The sequence below is a fragment of the Panicum virgatum genome, chromosome 1N, assembly GCF_016808335.1.
Source record: "Panicum virgatum strain AP13 chromosome 1N, P.virgatum_v5, whole genome shotgun sequence".
Lineage (NCBI taxonomy): Eukaryota > Viridiplantae > Streptophyta > Magnoliopsida > Poales > Poaceae > Panicum > Panicum virgatum.
The window spans coordinates 59,626,650-59,641,129 of NC_053145.1; the positions used below are offsets into that span (position 1 = coordinate 59,626,650).

A 14,480-nucleotide genomic window follows, 5' to 3' on the forward strand; every position below is an offset into this window, starting at 1 on the left:
GGCCGCCCCGCTGCCGGGCGACCGGTCCTCCAGAGGCTTTTCTGCAAAAAATTTCTACCGCCCCGCAGTGGGGCGACCAGGGGCGGCCCAGGTATATTCCTATAAATTTTGAAAATGAAAATATATTTTTGTAAAAAACAAAAAATAAAAAAACCGCTCGCCTGAAATCTAGCAGGCCTTGCTCGCTCTGCACAGAGCACAGGCCTTCCTGGCTACTATCAAACGAAGCACCAGCCTACCCCGCGGTTTTTTCTTTTTTATATTTTTTAAAAATAAAAATTTCAAAAATATATGTCCGTTTTGAAATATTTCAAAAATACCCTCCGGTCGCCCCCCCATAGGGCGACAGGCCTTACGTGTAATTTTTTTCTTCCAGGGACCTCATTGCGAATTTTAAAAAAAAATTACACTTAAGGCCTGTCGCCCTATGGGAAGCGACCGGTGGTATTTTTGAAATATTTCAAAACGGATATATATTTTTAAAATTTTTATTTTTAAAAAATATAAAAAAGAAAAAACCGCCCTACTGGGCCTCGATTACATGAGGCCCATAAAACAACGGGGCCGCAACTCCGCGAGATATTTCTCCCGCGGCCCGCACCCATCTCGTCTCCTCCCACTTCGCCGGCGCGGGTAAGCCACTCCCGCTACCGCGACCGCGAGCTCGCCTCGGCCTCGTCCCCCACCCGCTGGTCCGTACCACGCACGCCGCAGCGCCGGCCATGGACGCCGTGCTACCTCCCCTCCTCATCGGCGGCGTACTCTCAGTCTCCGTCTCCACCGCCACCAAAGCCGCCAGCCGAGCCATTTCAGCCCCCCACCGCTCGCCCTCCGCCCTCCGTTTGACTTCTGCCCATCGGGGCCGGCACGGCTTCCCCCTCCTCGCCACTGCTTCAGAGTCGCCTTCCACCCCGCTAGCCGCCGCTTTGTCTGAGAGCCACTCGCGCTCTCCCTCAAGGTGGGTAGTGGTGATGGATAGCCCCCCGGCGGCCGCGGGAGGCAGCGGGGTCTCCCGCGCGGACGCTGTGGATTATTACGCCTCCACACTGGCCGGGGTCGTGGGGAGGTGAGTAGTTTGGCATTCCGTTGCAAACTGGAGCAGGTAGCTTCTACTCGACGGTTTTCGATGCTGAAAACGTTGTGTTCTGGGTGATGTACTGCAGTGAGGAGGATGCGCAGATGCGCATATACGAGGCTTCGTGGGAGGGGAGCTACGAGTTCCGCTGCGAGATCGACGAGGAAGCGTCAAAGGAGCTTGCAAGTACGGATACCTTTTCATGCAATGCAGTTACACAAGGTTTATGTAAGTTAACCCTAGCAGTGTGAGAAATGGTAGGCTGAGACAATTGTACAAGTTTATCGATGACTGCTGTCTCTCCTATCATGCCATTCTCTGAATAACTGAATTGCTATGTTCTTCGAATTCAGATTAAGATATACTGTCGTGAAAGAGTTTTGGTAGTTCGGAAATTGCACAGATGGTTGGACTGATTTTGATGTTGTTAGTCAGAATTAGCACCTCTGATTAACAATTGAAAAGTACTTGAAGAGATATATGCTTGAAACTCGTATGATTTGCTTCTTACAACGTTCTCAATTTACAGAGATGCCTGGAGTATTATCTGTTCGTCCAGATATGGGTCATAAATTGGAGATGGATAATGATGGTTTGAGTCTCTCGACAGACCTTGTAAGCATCAGGGATGGTGGTTCAAAATCTTCAAGTGGGAAAAATGAGTTTTGGCTTGTTCGAATGGAGAAGCCTGGTGTTGAAGTCGTAACAAAGGCACAAATGGTGGACCACTATACCCAAATCCTTATGAAAGTATTGGGGAAGTATGTAATCTCATCAGCAACCTTGCTACTACTTTGCTAGAATCTGTCTGCCATGCGTGTGACATAAACTATTGTTATCTTTTTAAAAAAAATCAGCGAACAGGATGCCCACGTTAGCATATATCACATTTCATGGGAAAGGGATTATGGTTTCTGCTGTCACATTGATGAAGAATGTGCAAAGGAGTTGGCTGGTGAGCAACTTGGGTTATTTACATACAGTATTGACTACTTTCCTCTTCCTGTCTTTGGATGCATTGACACACTAACTTTGCATACCAGATGTTCCTGGGGTGTTATCTGTTCGACCAGATACAAACTTTGGATCAGACAACAAAGATTACAAAGGTTCATTCTCATTTCTTCTGCTTCTGCTGAATATCCACTCATTTCCTAACACTGATATCGAAAGACCCACCTACTAATTATATGTGCGTCATTTGAAACCAAAATTCCTTTCTCACTGAAGACATTTTATGATGCATTTCATTTCAATACAGGAGAACGCGAATGCTGGTAGACAAATCTTGTGCCGTGGTTTGACCGTTTGACTAGTTTTCCATTCTAAAATGATATTTAGAGTTAATCATTGAAAGATTGAATTAGTCCCAGAAGCAATCTTTATGAACTTAATTGAAGACTAGACCATTTATAGAATGGGGGAAGATTCTGTTTTTTACCCCGAACTGAAATCCTGTTTCTTATCCTACTTTGCCAATACCTTTCTAGGCTCGTTCCTTTGATCTGATCAATAATATTAAGGATGCCATCTATATTCAGTTTTGGTTATTAATCCTAGGGTCTTAATTCAGTATATCTGATTTTCCTACACTTTGTACATCTTACGACATGAATGTTCATAATTCTAAGAAAGCTTGGATAAAACACCCACTACCCAGATGGTAAATGCTCTTGACGTTTCAGGTAACGAAGGCATCAAATCATCAGAAGGGACTGGAGTGGCCAATATCAAAACTAAAAGGCTCTTTGTTACAGGTAAAGTACAACATATACTATGCATGTATTTCAGCTAATTTGTTTATTCATGTATCACTAACGCCTGGGTGGGTCTTCCCTTCTTTACATGAAGTAATATTTCTGTGTCTTTTATGTTGAACGAAGTATGTGAATTCATTCCATAATTCCATGCCCTGATTTTTTTTTAAAAAATAAGAAAGTCTTGTTGTTAGCCGTGTAACGTAAATTGGACAATTTAAGCATCCTTGAGAATGAGTAGCCTTGATCAGATCTAGTACTGGTTAGATGCAACTAAGGAGTAGAAAGGAACCATAGTCTTTATCATACACAAGCCATCAGATTTACAGGCCATAAGAAAATGGTTGAAGCAAGCTTATATTGGACCAGTTCATGAGGCCAACAGCATTAACATGTATACACTATGGTAGAAAATTATATCTGTTTTGATCTTGATGTCCCTAACTTTTGTGTACTGTGACAGGGCTTTCATTTTATACATCTGAGAAAACTTTACGGGCAGCCTTTGAGCCTTTCGGTGAGCTGGTAGAAGGTTTGTGATTATACTGCTGAATGCTTCTACCAGTTCATTGACGTCTTTGCATTGCAGATGCTGATCCATTGAACTGCTTTGTTACATACAGTAAAGATAATAATGGACAAGATATCTAAAAGATCAAAAGGATATGCCTTCATAGAATACACTACAGAGGAAGCTGGAAGTGCCGCTCTGAAAGCAATGAATGGACAGGTAGGTGACTAAAATCCTTATGGTTCTGGATATTCATACACCTCCTGAAACTCATGGTTATGCTTTTGTTTGCAGATAATAAACGGCTGGATGATAATTGTTGATGTTGCTAAAACCAGATCAAGAGATCATCAATCTGGTCGACCTAACCAAACATTTCGACCACCCTATCATACCAGATGACTGTTTAGTGTACAAATTTATGCAGCTGTAGAGTAGAGATAAGCGACCACTAGTTGGGACATGTCAAGCTGCCTCTTCTGATTGTAGTTCAGTGCCCTTCTCTTTTGCTAATTCTTGGAGGATGCTCAGTGGTAATGGGCCATGGTCCTAATGCTCTCTTCACAATCCAATATATTTTTAGCTCAAAATTGTATAAGATTAGGCCCTTAGATTATCTAGGCTAAACATTAAGGCCCTTTACCACCCCTATGCTCCCAGCTAAATATGTAAATGCAGCTAAAGTGTACAATTACTAATATCTACTACAACAATTTATTGAAAAAAAATTCTCTGATAAGCTCATGAGTCTGGATAGATGTGTTATATTTATTCTCACAAAAAAGCATGTCATATTTATGATGCATTATTTTTATTAAGCATTGGCACTCTTTCACCAAAAAGGTTACTATTGCGAAAGGAAGCATGATCGCATGAAGAAGGAACGCGCCACAGAGCAACGGCAGGCACGCAGCTGGCGATGGGACGCGAGGACTCCTCGCGCAGAAACCAATGAGGCCGCTGATCGCATGTGAAGGACAATATGTCAATGTGTACAAACACTAACATCTGCAAAGAAATTTATTCTCTGATACCACATTATTCTTAAGAAAGAGATTGAACAGATAATTACAGTTGTTCATAGAGAGCCAATGGTTCAGGTTCATATGGAGCTGACGTCAAATTATGTTTCAAATCTTCCAAAATCTGATAAATACTCTCGCATTCCGTATGCCACTTGTCTGCAGTGGCAAAGGAATGCACACTTCCATCTACCTCGATCCAGCTAAGCCCAGGTTTCTTTGTTACTCCATGCTCCTCCATCCTTCTCCTCGTCTTCTTCAAGTCCTCCCATTGTTTCGCCCGTGCATATGTGTTCGATAGCAGCACATACGAGCTGCCATGACTTGGTTTTGTGTCTGCCAGTTTCGAAGCAGCCAACTCTGCCATCTCGACATTGCCATGGCTACGGCAGGCTGCTAGTAGCGAGCTCCAGATTACAAAACCAGGATCTTCCGGTAGATTGCTGGCAAGATTAAAGGCCTCCTCCAAGAGCCCAGCACGGCCGAGAAGATCAACCAAGCAGCCATAGTGCTGGATCGTTGGCTTGATGCCCATGCTCCTCATTAGGCTGAAGTGCTTGAAGCCTTCATCGACAAGTCCACCATGGCTACAGGCGTTCAAGACGGCGACAAAGGTGACACCATTAGGCTCAATACCCAGTTGCCTCATCTCACCGAACAATGATAGTGCCATCTCTGCGGGACCATGTGCTGCAAAACCAGCGATGACAGACGTCCAATGCTCCACGTTCTTGTTGCTGACGCTTGAGAAGCAACTGTGTGCAGCACCCATGCTCCCGCACCTTGTGTACATGTTGATCAGCGCAACACCAAGAGCACCATCGAGTGATAACTCCCGCCGAAGAACATACCCATGCGCACTCCTTCCAAGTCCAAGCAGACCAATGTCACGGACCGCTGATATGAACCCAACCATTGTGACCTCATCTGGCGCCAGACCATAAACCACAATCATCTCGACAAACAAGTCCACTGCCTCCTGTGCCCACCCGAGCCTTGCAAACCCAGTAATTATGGTGTTCCAAGAAACCACATTGCGCTGTGGCATTTCCACAAACACCTCCCATGCAGAGTCCAAGTCGTCGGCTCTCACAAGCGCATCCAGCAGGACGTTCCAGGTGACCACCGTCCTCTCCGGCATTCCCTCGAACACCTTCCGAGCGTCGCACACGCGGCCGAGCCGCGCATAGGCGCGGACCATGGAGGTGCACGCGTGGACGTCAGAGACGACCCGCGGGACGCCGCACTTGATGAGGAGTGCGTGGATCTGCTCGGCCTCAGCCGCGGCGGCGGGCAGGCGCGCGCAGGCGGCGAGCGCGGGTAGCAGCGCCGGGTTGGCGTCGAGGGCGCGCCCCGCGAGGTGGTGCGAGCGGAAAGCGCGAAGCGCGGTGTCGCCCGAGAGCGTGGCGCGGCATCGGAGAGCGGTGGTGTTGGAGACAGGCTTGGAGGGTCGGGAACTTGGCGGGAAACCTGAGGTAGTGGGGGAGAGCATCGAGAGATTGTTCATGGAATGCCTCGGCTCGTGCTCCATCAGAACGTGGAAAAGGATGAAGGATGAAGATATCCTTCTGACTTTTTTTTCCTCTTTTCACAGGAACTTTCTCCCCGACAAATTTCTTTCTTTTACAAATATATCCTCTAACTTCTTTCTTTTCATTACAACAGGACTTTGATCAAATTAAGTCTCTCTTTTTTTCAGTGACCATTTTGGAACTGCTAAAAGATGAACTAACCTCGCTATATTTTTCTCATTGTGGCCCAAACAAACACACGAAAAAAAAATCAAGTGACCACATGGAACTGATAAAAGATGAAATAACCATGCTATAGTTTTTCTAATTGTCCCATAAAACAAAGAACACTAAATTTTCATTTTTCAACAATGACACGGTTCACGTCTGACCCATAGTGATTATTTCTGTTTAGCAAAGAATGACTTTGGTTATCAAAGAATCGAACAACCGGAATCCATTTACTTATAATACCTAGTTGACATTGCTAACAAGGATCTAATGAATTATGAGTTTAATAGATCCTCTTTAGCAGAAAGATGTATATTTCTTGCTCATTATCAGACAATAATTTATTTCCAAACCTTGTGTGGGGCTAACCATTTTCATTTACCATCTCATGAAAAACCCTTTTCCAACATAAACATGCATTGCTACAGACAACAATCATATATATCACTTGCAGTTTCTTACCAGAACATTGTATTACATTGCCAAAAAAATCATAAAACAAAATAACAAATCCAGATGCCAAAAAAATGAGAGAGACTGCATAACGAATTTCTTCAAGGAAAAAGAAAGAATGAACTCTATTGTTCCTAACTTTCCAACTGGCACCACTGCCGTTCCAGCAGTGAGCTGCACATTATTGCGTGAAAAGTATGTAAGCCCAGTTCTTCAAACAACTGCACATTTGACTGGGTATTCCGCATGCGATTGACACCTATGTGCAAAATTGTGTCTGCCCTCGGCATTACAGCCCACAAATGCCACTGAATTTTCCCTCCATGTGCGCTATCTTTCTTTCCACCAAGGACAAGCTCCAACAACATTCACCTGATCAAGAGGATTGGGAGAATGCATCATTGCACTCTAAAAATTTCATAATGATGCTTGGTAACAAAATTTCTGAATTCATATAAAAAAAGATTAAGGATGCAACTGTTTTTAATAATCAGATTAGTAGTCAAAGAATGGCCCAGGGGTATCAGTATCACCCAATCAGCCTAAAATTCTTCTGTGTCGTCATCAATCAGTTAACCAACCAATCACATCTCGCTCAACTATAGGCTAAATATCTAAGTTAATTTAAAATTAGGATGAAAATCACAGGAAGTTGCATTTTTCAGCCCAGGACAAAACATGATGTGATCAAATATTACCTGGCTGATGCTGTACATGCATATAAAAAAGGGAAATTTGTATGTAGCACACTCTGAAAGAGTGGTTTTGTATGGAGTACACCGTGAAAGCTGAAATTATCTCCAACACATCGTAAAATTGCAAGTTTGTCTCCAACACACCACGCTGAGTATAATAATCAATTTTAGCTTAGAGATGGTGTAAAAAGACCATTTTGCCCTTAGGCCCACTTGTCATCTTCTTCCTCTTCTCTTTCATCATCCTTTCTTCTCCGCTGGCCACTCTCTCTTCTCTTTCTTCCTTCTCCCGCTGTTCCCTCCCTTCCGCTGCCACATCCCCTCCCTCTTCCCGTGCCGCACTTCCCTCCGACCCTCCCCGCCGCCACCTCGTGCGCTCCTCCCCTCCTCCAATCCTGCGGCGGCTGGCGCGCAGGGAAGCCAGCACGGGGGAGCGGCGTGGTCGGCTCGCGCGAGCAGCCGCCGGCGCAAGGGTACGGTGGCAGCCGCCGCGATGGAGCCAGCGCGTGGGAGCGGTGGCAGCCGCTGCGAGGGAGCAGGCGCGGCGAAGCGATGGCAGCCACCGCGAGGGAGCCGGCGTGGGGGAGCGGCGGCGATCGGCGCGTAGGAGAAGGTGCGAGGGACCGGCGGCGGTGCGCGGACTGGCGTCGAGGGGCGGCCACGGCATGGGCTAGCGGTGGCGCGGGCTAGCGGTGACTCCTCGGCTGCAAGTCGCGTGCGGCACCGCACCTCCTCCCTCCGCGCCGCAGCCCGGGCTAGCATCGAGGGGCGGCGGCGGCGCGGATTGGCGTCGAGGGGCGGCGGCGGTGTGGGCTAGTGGCGGCGCAGACCGGCGCGAGGGAGCAAGCACGGGGGAGCGGCGGCGGTCGATGTGCTGGAGCGGGCGCGGGGGAGCGCCGGCGGTGGCCTGCCGGAGGGGGAAGAAAAAGATGACAGGTGGGCCCGAGGGCAAAATAGTCTTTTTACACCTTCACTCTGCTAAAAATGATTAATATACTTGGCGTGGTGTGTTGGAGACAAACTTGCAACTTTACGATGTGTTGGAGACAATTTCAGCTTTCACGGTGTGCTCCACACAAAACCACTCTTTCATAGTGTGCTACATACAAATTTCCCTATAAAAAATGGCAAAAGCATACCTGACACAAATGATAAATGATAGATAGCTTGTCCAAGAAATTTTAGTTGCTCCAGCTTAAGCATCTTTATTCCCAGAGAATCTACATCAGATTGTCAAGCAACTTATCAATGATATTATAATCTCCAAAATCAAAGATGTAAGTGTATCACAATCCACAAGGGAGTCAGATGAGCAACCAAATATTGATATATCAGTAGATCACAAGGCAGTCAGATGAGCAACCAAATAACAATATATTCAGTAGATTGTTTACCTTGTTTTCCCCATCAAACATGGGAGAGAAAAGGCGACCAGTGGTGACGCGCAGGTGGGACGGTGCCCCAAGGCCCACGTGGAGCAGCGCCGGGCCAGCAGCAGGCGGAGCGAAGCTGGTGTACAGGTGGGTAGAGCGGTGCCTGGACCCAGGCAAAGCGGAGGACCGACACGGGTGGGGTGGGGCAGTGGCAGAACCAGCGGCGAGCAGCACAGTGGAACAGCCAGGGCGAGTGGAGGTGCAGGCACGCACCTGAAGTGGAGGCGTGTGCGGCCATGGGAGGGAGGAGAGAAAAAATAACAGAGACCGCCATGTGAAGCCCACATGGCAGATGTCTTATCCCACCTTCCATTGTTCCCTTCCATTGTTCCCAAACAAACATGGAACAAGGGATGACCCCATCCCCACAGCCAAACACAAGACGGGATCATCCCATCCCTTAAATCTGTAATTTGACCATCTCACCATCCCAACCCTGCATGTTCCCAAACTAAACACATGCCAAGACTTTGACAACCTGCCAATTGCCTCTAAGTTATTCGATTGGTCTACCTTGATTCAACATTCACACTTCTCAAAACTGAAATTTTATTATGATAAGTGGAACCCATATTTTATTCCATAATTCAATTTATAATATGGTTAAACAATATCGTACAGTATTATTTATGATACGGTTCAACAATTTCGTAGTCAGTGACATTAGCCAGGTGCACTTTAAACTGTTCATTCCAATATTGCCAAGATCCATCACCTGTAGACCAGGTGGGGTTCCAAAGCTAAAGAGTGGTTCCTAGTTGACATGCACATCAAATTAGGGCAAGAACTTAACATCATCACTGCACCATTATCCTTACTTGAACATGAATTAATACTAGAAAAAGTCTACACACACATTTATGTGTGTCTGATAAAAACAAATGCTGGTCTTTATTAAAAAAAGAAATGCTAGTTTCTAAATAGCAGTGATTTTAATGCCTAGCATTGTAGTACACTGGGCCAAAATCAACAGGTTGTTCATGGAGAAAGATAACATGGGATAGTATGTGTTCTTTTACCTTCCTCATATTAGGTAACTTCTAAAATCCATTTTAAAACATCTGAATCTATACAGTCCCTCTTTCCTGTCGTAACTTTTCTCAAGCAAAATTTTCATTGTCGTCGAGTTTGTACCTTGTTTTTACTTGATCATATAGCCTGATAGACAATCTATAGTTTGCATCCACTTGTTCCCATGTTTTGATAATGCTGACCAGAATTGGCAAACATTTCATTTGCATCCTAATGTTTAACAACGTTCAAATATTACATTAAATTGCTGGAGGGAATTTTGACATGACGCAAAATCAAACACTGCAAACTGAATGGTTCCATAGGTGACAAAAAGGTTTTGAGACATGCGAAAAATATGTATATGTCGCACAAAGCCATCTTATGTTGGTAAGCAAATGTGTACAGATGAAGTCTAAAAATCATGTAGGCCCCAAAAAACATGTTTTTTCATGGTAAGCTAGTACCTAAACTTCAGACGGAGTCTTTGCATCGATTGACAGCGCGTGCAACCCAGTCTTAAGCTCATCCTGCAGGAGATCATACACAGCCCTGTGCCTCTTGAGCAAGCTCTTCCCCTCAAATTCCTTCGACACCACCCTCACATTGAAATGTGTCTCCCCATTGCTCCCTGCCACCCCAGCATGGCCCTTGTGGAGGTGCGATATGTCCTCAATCTCCAACTCCATGGGCGAAAGTGCGCGCTCCAGACTCTCCCTTATCCTCTCTTTCCTCCCACCTCCCAAAGAAGAACCATTCCCTTCAACAAAATTATCTGGCACTTCCTCCAATTGTTCCTCCTGACTAGGCATATCTGCCACCGATTTCTCATCCTCTTGCACACCGAATGCCGCAAATTCGGACCCTTTGTTCTCAATGCCATTGGCTCGTGGTTCAGCAACCTCCTGGACTGATTGTTGGCTCGTCGTCGAATCACCACCGGCGTCTCCGGCGATCTCGAGGGCCTTGCGCTTCATGAGGTTGAGCATGTTGAGCAGGCCACTGTTCCTGGAGGGCGAGAGGCTCTGCCTTATCCCCAGCAGCTCAATGAACTCCACGGGCACCTTGGCCACATCCGCCGCGGGCGCACCGGAGAGCCCGAGCACGAGCAGCGCGGCCAGGCCCTTGGTGAGCTGCGCGTCGGAGTCGGCGTGGAACCTGACGCTGCGGCCGCCGCCGTCGTTCTCCTCCGGCTCGGCGTGGACCCAGACCTGGGATACGCACCCCCGGACGCGGTTGGAGTCGGTCTTGAGCGCCGGGTCCATCGGCGGCAGCCGCGCGGCGTAGGATAGGAGCTGCTTGTACCGGGTGCGCGCGTCGGGGACGGACTGGAAGAGGCCGACGATGTCGCGGAGCGCTGGGGGTAGCTGAGACGGGTCGACGGAGCCGGATGGGGAGGAGGAAGTGGTGGAGGGGGAGGGGGACGTGGAGGCGGCGGACCGGGCCGTCAGGCGCTGGAAGGAGATGGGGGAGCAGAGGGTGAGGCAGTGGGGGCGGGGAAGGAGGGGCTTGGAGAGGCGAGCCGAGGAGGAGGAGAGTAGGCGCAGCGGGGCCCCGGCGGCGGCGGTGCTGGCGGCGGAGGCCATGGACGGCAAAGCGGTTGCGGCGCAGGAGGATTGGTTCCGTTCCGGTGGTCTGTGGAAGAATATTATTTGTGACTTCACGGAGAGGGGGAAAAGAAGAAGAAAAACTGGTGAGGAATACGGGGGAGCCCAGGCCGTCGAGCTGGCGGAAAGCTATTCATCGCGCGCTACCCGTGCCAAAATATCGCAGAAGCGCTCTTGTACATCTTTCACCTCCAGTTAGGGGAGAGGGGAGCGTCCGCCGGCGAGCTAGGGGACAGGGGAGGGGGAGGGGGTGGCCGGCGAGGGTAGTTGGTGGGGGGAGCGGCCGCCGGCGAGGTCGCCGGCGGCCGGGGTGGTGAAGGGCGGCGGCGGCTTTTAGATCCGGGATTGCTGGGGTGGCGGCGGCGACAGTGGAGGCTCCATGGCTACCGGGCTTAGAAGAGAAGGTGGGCGGGGGAGGAATCGACCGACGGTGGGCGGTGGTGTGTGGGCGGGCGGCGAGGCGGCGCGGCGGAGCGCTGCCGGCCGGGGTGGTGGCCATCGGCGGCCGGGCCAGGTCTCGGACGGGGGCGTGGCATCGAAGGAGGGCGGGGATGCGACCTCGATTAGCGTGGCGGCGGTGGAGGGCGGCGGCAGAGGTGGCGGGAGCGGCGCTCGCTGCTGCAATTGGACTCCTTTCAATCGCAAAAGGCGATGAATAGACGCCCCTCGAGCTGGCAGGCAAGGAAGGGTCGTCGCAGGAGGACGCAGATACCAAATGGGTGGCCCATGAACCTAGTTGCGTGGCGACGCTGGGTGAGCGGGTGCAGATGGCTCAGTGCTCGTGCTACCCAAAGAGCACCGCTGGGCATGGCGGACCCCGCCGACGCCGCGCTGTCATCTTCGAGGACTGACGGATGCGAGCTCAGACGACGAGGAAGAGAGCAACATCCTAATGCGATGCGGCAGGTGTCGCATGCTGGACCGGAGCAGCAGATGGTCGGAGCATGAAGGGCAGCCTGAATGCATCGGAAGGGATGGATCTAGCAATATGGAAACCTCCTGTTCAGTTTACTTGTGCATCAATTGTGAATTGTGATGGATTTTGCGAATTGAGAGCAGTGAAGAACAAAAATTTGCACCGGGTGTTCAGGTCGTACCGGCGTGCTCACGCCGACTGCCGACAGGAGAAAGAACGCAAGAGCATCCAAAAGAATTTGGCAAATAAACATGGGAATGCATTAAAACTCATGGATGTGGAACATGTGAATGCATCAAAACTCATACTGTTCAGTTTGCTTGTGAATAGCGATGTGGCTAGTGTCACCCATCGAAGCATCTCCAAGAGCTAGGAGTTAGATAGGTAAAAATAGCTAAACTAGGGTAAAAACTGGATCCAATAGCATCTCTATTTTCTAATCCTCGCTATCTTGCTAGCCATCTTTGCCGAGCCTCGTCGCCTCGCTATCTACTCCTTCTGCGCGGTCCGCGCGCTCCCTGCCCATGTGGCTCGTCCCCGCGCTCCCTCCCTACCGGCGTGGCCCGTCCCCGCCGCTCCCCCCCTCCCCCGACGCCGGCACCGCCTTCCCCGCCGCCCCCTCTCCTACTTTTGGGTTGCCCATCGACCCCTCCCTTCTAACCTTCCTCCGCCAAGATGGAGCCCCGTGAGGCGAGCCACATGCTCCTTGTCCTCCCCAAACCACCAGGCAGCCACCTCGGCCCCTACCTCGCCGCACCTTGTCGTCACCACTGTCCCGAGCTGCTGCACCACCGGTAGCCACCTCATGACCACCTCCGGCTCTAGCTCTTGCATCAAACTGATCGTAGGTGAGGCCCTAATGCTCTCATGCCACCCCTCATCGCCGGCCAAGCCCTGCCAGGAACTTCATCCACACCGCCGCAGCCATGCCTAGGGACTACAATGCAAGCTCCAAGTTCTTTCTAGGGTGTTTAGTATAAAATTCAGGGGCCTCATTTGAATTTTACATTCTCAAGATTTACCTAGTCTGTGGTTTATACTACTGGAAACGATGATTTCCCTGTGGGTGACTAATTTTTTTGACGGGTTTTCAAAAAAAACACACAGGGAAACTCATATTATTCTGTCGGGTCTTGGAAAACTCACAGAACAAATATGTAACACACAAGAAAATAATACATTAATCTATCGGGTAGGATAAAACTCACAGAAAAATTACTCCACACACAGTAAAATACATATTTACTCTGTCGGGATGTAAAGCGCACAAAGAAAATAAATTAAATGCACAAAAAAATAGTAATTAACCTGTGAGTGTTTGAAAACACTCAAGAAAATGGCGGCATACCCTCAAAGAAATTAACCTGGGCGCGTTTGGTGCAATCTTTAGCGCTTATTTTTTCCTTTCCCGCCGAACGCTTCATCGATTGGCGCTCAGATTCCGCGATGGCGCGCTGACCGCGAAAAGAAAATGAGAAAGAATGAACTCTCAAACCCTAGAAACCAGTCACAACCTTATCCACACGGTTGTGTACCAGGTTGCTCCACATGGATGTATACCTTCAAATGGCAGCAATAATGAGTCCATGATTCCAGAAGGGGAGATACAAGATGTCTATCAAGAGAGTGGTTTGGATGGCACCTTTGTTATTGATTTGGGGGATGCCTTGGACTCCATAACCTCACTTGGTTTGGATGAAATTACTGACCCAAAAGACTTGGAAGCAATAGAGAATCGAGTTGTTGAGGCTGAGGGATATGATGAAGAAGCTATGCAGGAAGAGGGTGGAACTTCAGAAGAAGAGGATGAACTACTGGTTGAAGAGGAAGAACAGACTTATGATCCAAATGATTTCTGAATATGTAGTCATGAAACTGATGGAAATTGTTCTAAATCATAAAATTTGTTGTAATGCTACTTTTTTTATTACTACCTGCACTTGTTATTGTCTATTCCTGTTGTCTACTATTTTATTATATTGCCACCTGCATTTGTTATTGTCTTTTTCTGCTGTCTAAATTATTATGGATGTACCTATGCCAATCATTCTTAAATGGTAGGTACTGTTTTATTATATTGCTACTTGCTGTACTATTTTTTTAAAAACAAAATGAATCTAACTTGTTCTCTTTTGCAGATGGCCCGTGGTGTTCGTCATGCATGCAACAATCGCGTGGCTGGTAGACGTGCCACCCAAAGGAGTGCTTCTCATGGTACTGCCACTACTGGTGATGACTCCCAAAGGAGCACAGTTGCT

General features: G+C 48.3%; 3 protein-coding genes across 5 annotated transcripts; 1 reads left to right on the forward strand and 2 right to left on the reverse strand.

Moving 5' to 3' along the window:
• Positions 1-604: 604 nt before the first annotated feature.
• On the forward strand, positions 605-4,087 carry LOC120657128 (organelle RRM domain-containing protein 1, chloroplastic-like). The gene is made up of 9 exons (XM_039935388.1): positions 605-1,066; positions 1,164-1,261; positions 1,605-1,836; positions 1,933-2,030; positions 2,119-2,184; positions 2,761-2,832; positions 3,296-3,364; positions 3,456-3,562; positions 3,638-4,087. Exons 1-9 carry the CDS (start codon positions 723-725, stop codon positions 3,743-3,745), a joined length of 1,194 nt encoding a protein of 397 aa, XP_039791322.1. The 5' UTR covers positions 605-722; the 3' UTR covers positions 3,746-4,087.
• A 241-nt stretch (positions 4,088-4,328) lies between these two features.
• LOC120657127 (pentatricopeptide repeat-containing protein At3g22690-like) lies at positions 4,329-5,960 on the reverse strand. The gene has a single exon (XM_039935387.1). It carries the CDS (start codon positions 5,894-5,896, stop codon positions 4,412-4,414), a length of 1,485 nt encoding a protein of 494 aa, XP_039791321.1. The 5' UTR covers positions 5,897-5,960; the 3' UTR covers positions 4,329-4,411.
• A 566-nt stretch (positions 5,961-6,526) lies between these two features.
• On the reverse strand, positions 6,527-11,399 carry LOC120657131 (sufE-like protein 1, chloroplastic/mitochondrial). 3 transcript variants are annotated; one of them, XM_039935391.1, is made up of 4 exons: positions 10,167-11,399; positions 8,650-9,930; positions 8,395-8,475; positions 6,527-6,932 (listed from the first exon to the last, which is right to left on the reverse strand). In XM_039935391.1, exon 1 carries the CDS (start codon positions 11,283-11,285, stop codon positions 10,167-10,169), a length of 1,119 nt encoding a protein of 372 aa, XP_039791325.1. In that variant the 5' UTR covers positions 11,286-11,399; the 3' UTR covers positions 6,527-6,932; positions 8,395-8,475; positions 8,650-9,930. The 3 variants fall into 3 exon arrangements, with proteins under 3 accessions (XP_039791325.1, XP_039791324.1, XP_039791326.1); XM_039935390.1 differs by lacking the exon at positions 8,650-9,930; XM_039935392.1 differs by lacking the exon at positions 8,650-9,930 and having other exon boundaries at positions 6,527-7,288; positions 8,381-8,475.
• Positions 11,400-14,480: the final 3,081 nt, after the last annotated feature.

Bases quoted from the DNA above. Each gene is read 5' to 3' on its own strand.
- LOC120657128 (XM_039935388.1), top strand. From the start codon at position 723: ATGGACGCCGTGCTACCTCCCCTCCTCATCGGCGGCGTACTCTCAGTC. The intron at 2,185-2,760 runs GTTCATTCTCAT...TTGACGTTTCAG, and splicing joins AGACAACAAAGATTACAAAG to GTAACGAAGGCATCAAATCA. The intron at 2,833-3,295 runs GTAAAGTACAAC...GTACTGTGACAG, and splicing joins TAAAAGGCTCTTTGTTACAG to GGCTTTCATTTTATACATCT.
- LOC120657127 (XM_039935387.1), bottom strand. From the start codon at position 5,896: ATGGAGCACGAGCCGAGGCATTCCATGAACAATCTCTCGATGCTCTCC.
- LOC120657131 (XM_039935390.1), bottom strand. From the start codon at position 11,285: ATGGCCTCCGCCGCCAGCACCGCCGCCGCCGGGGCCCCGCTGCGCCTA.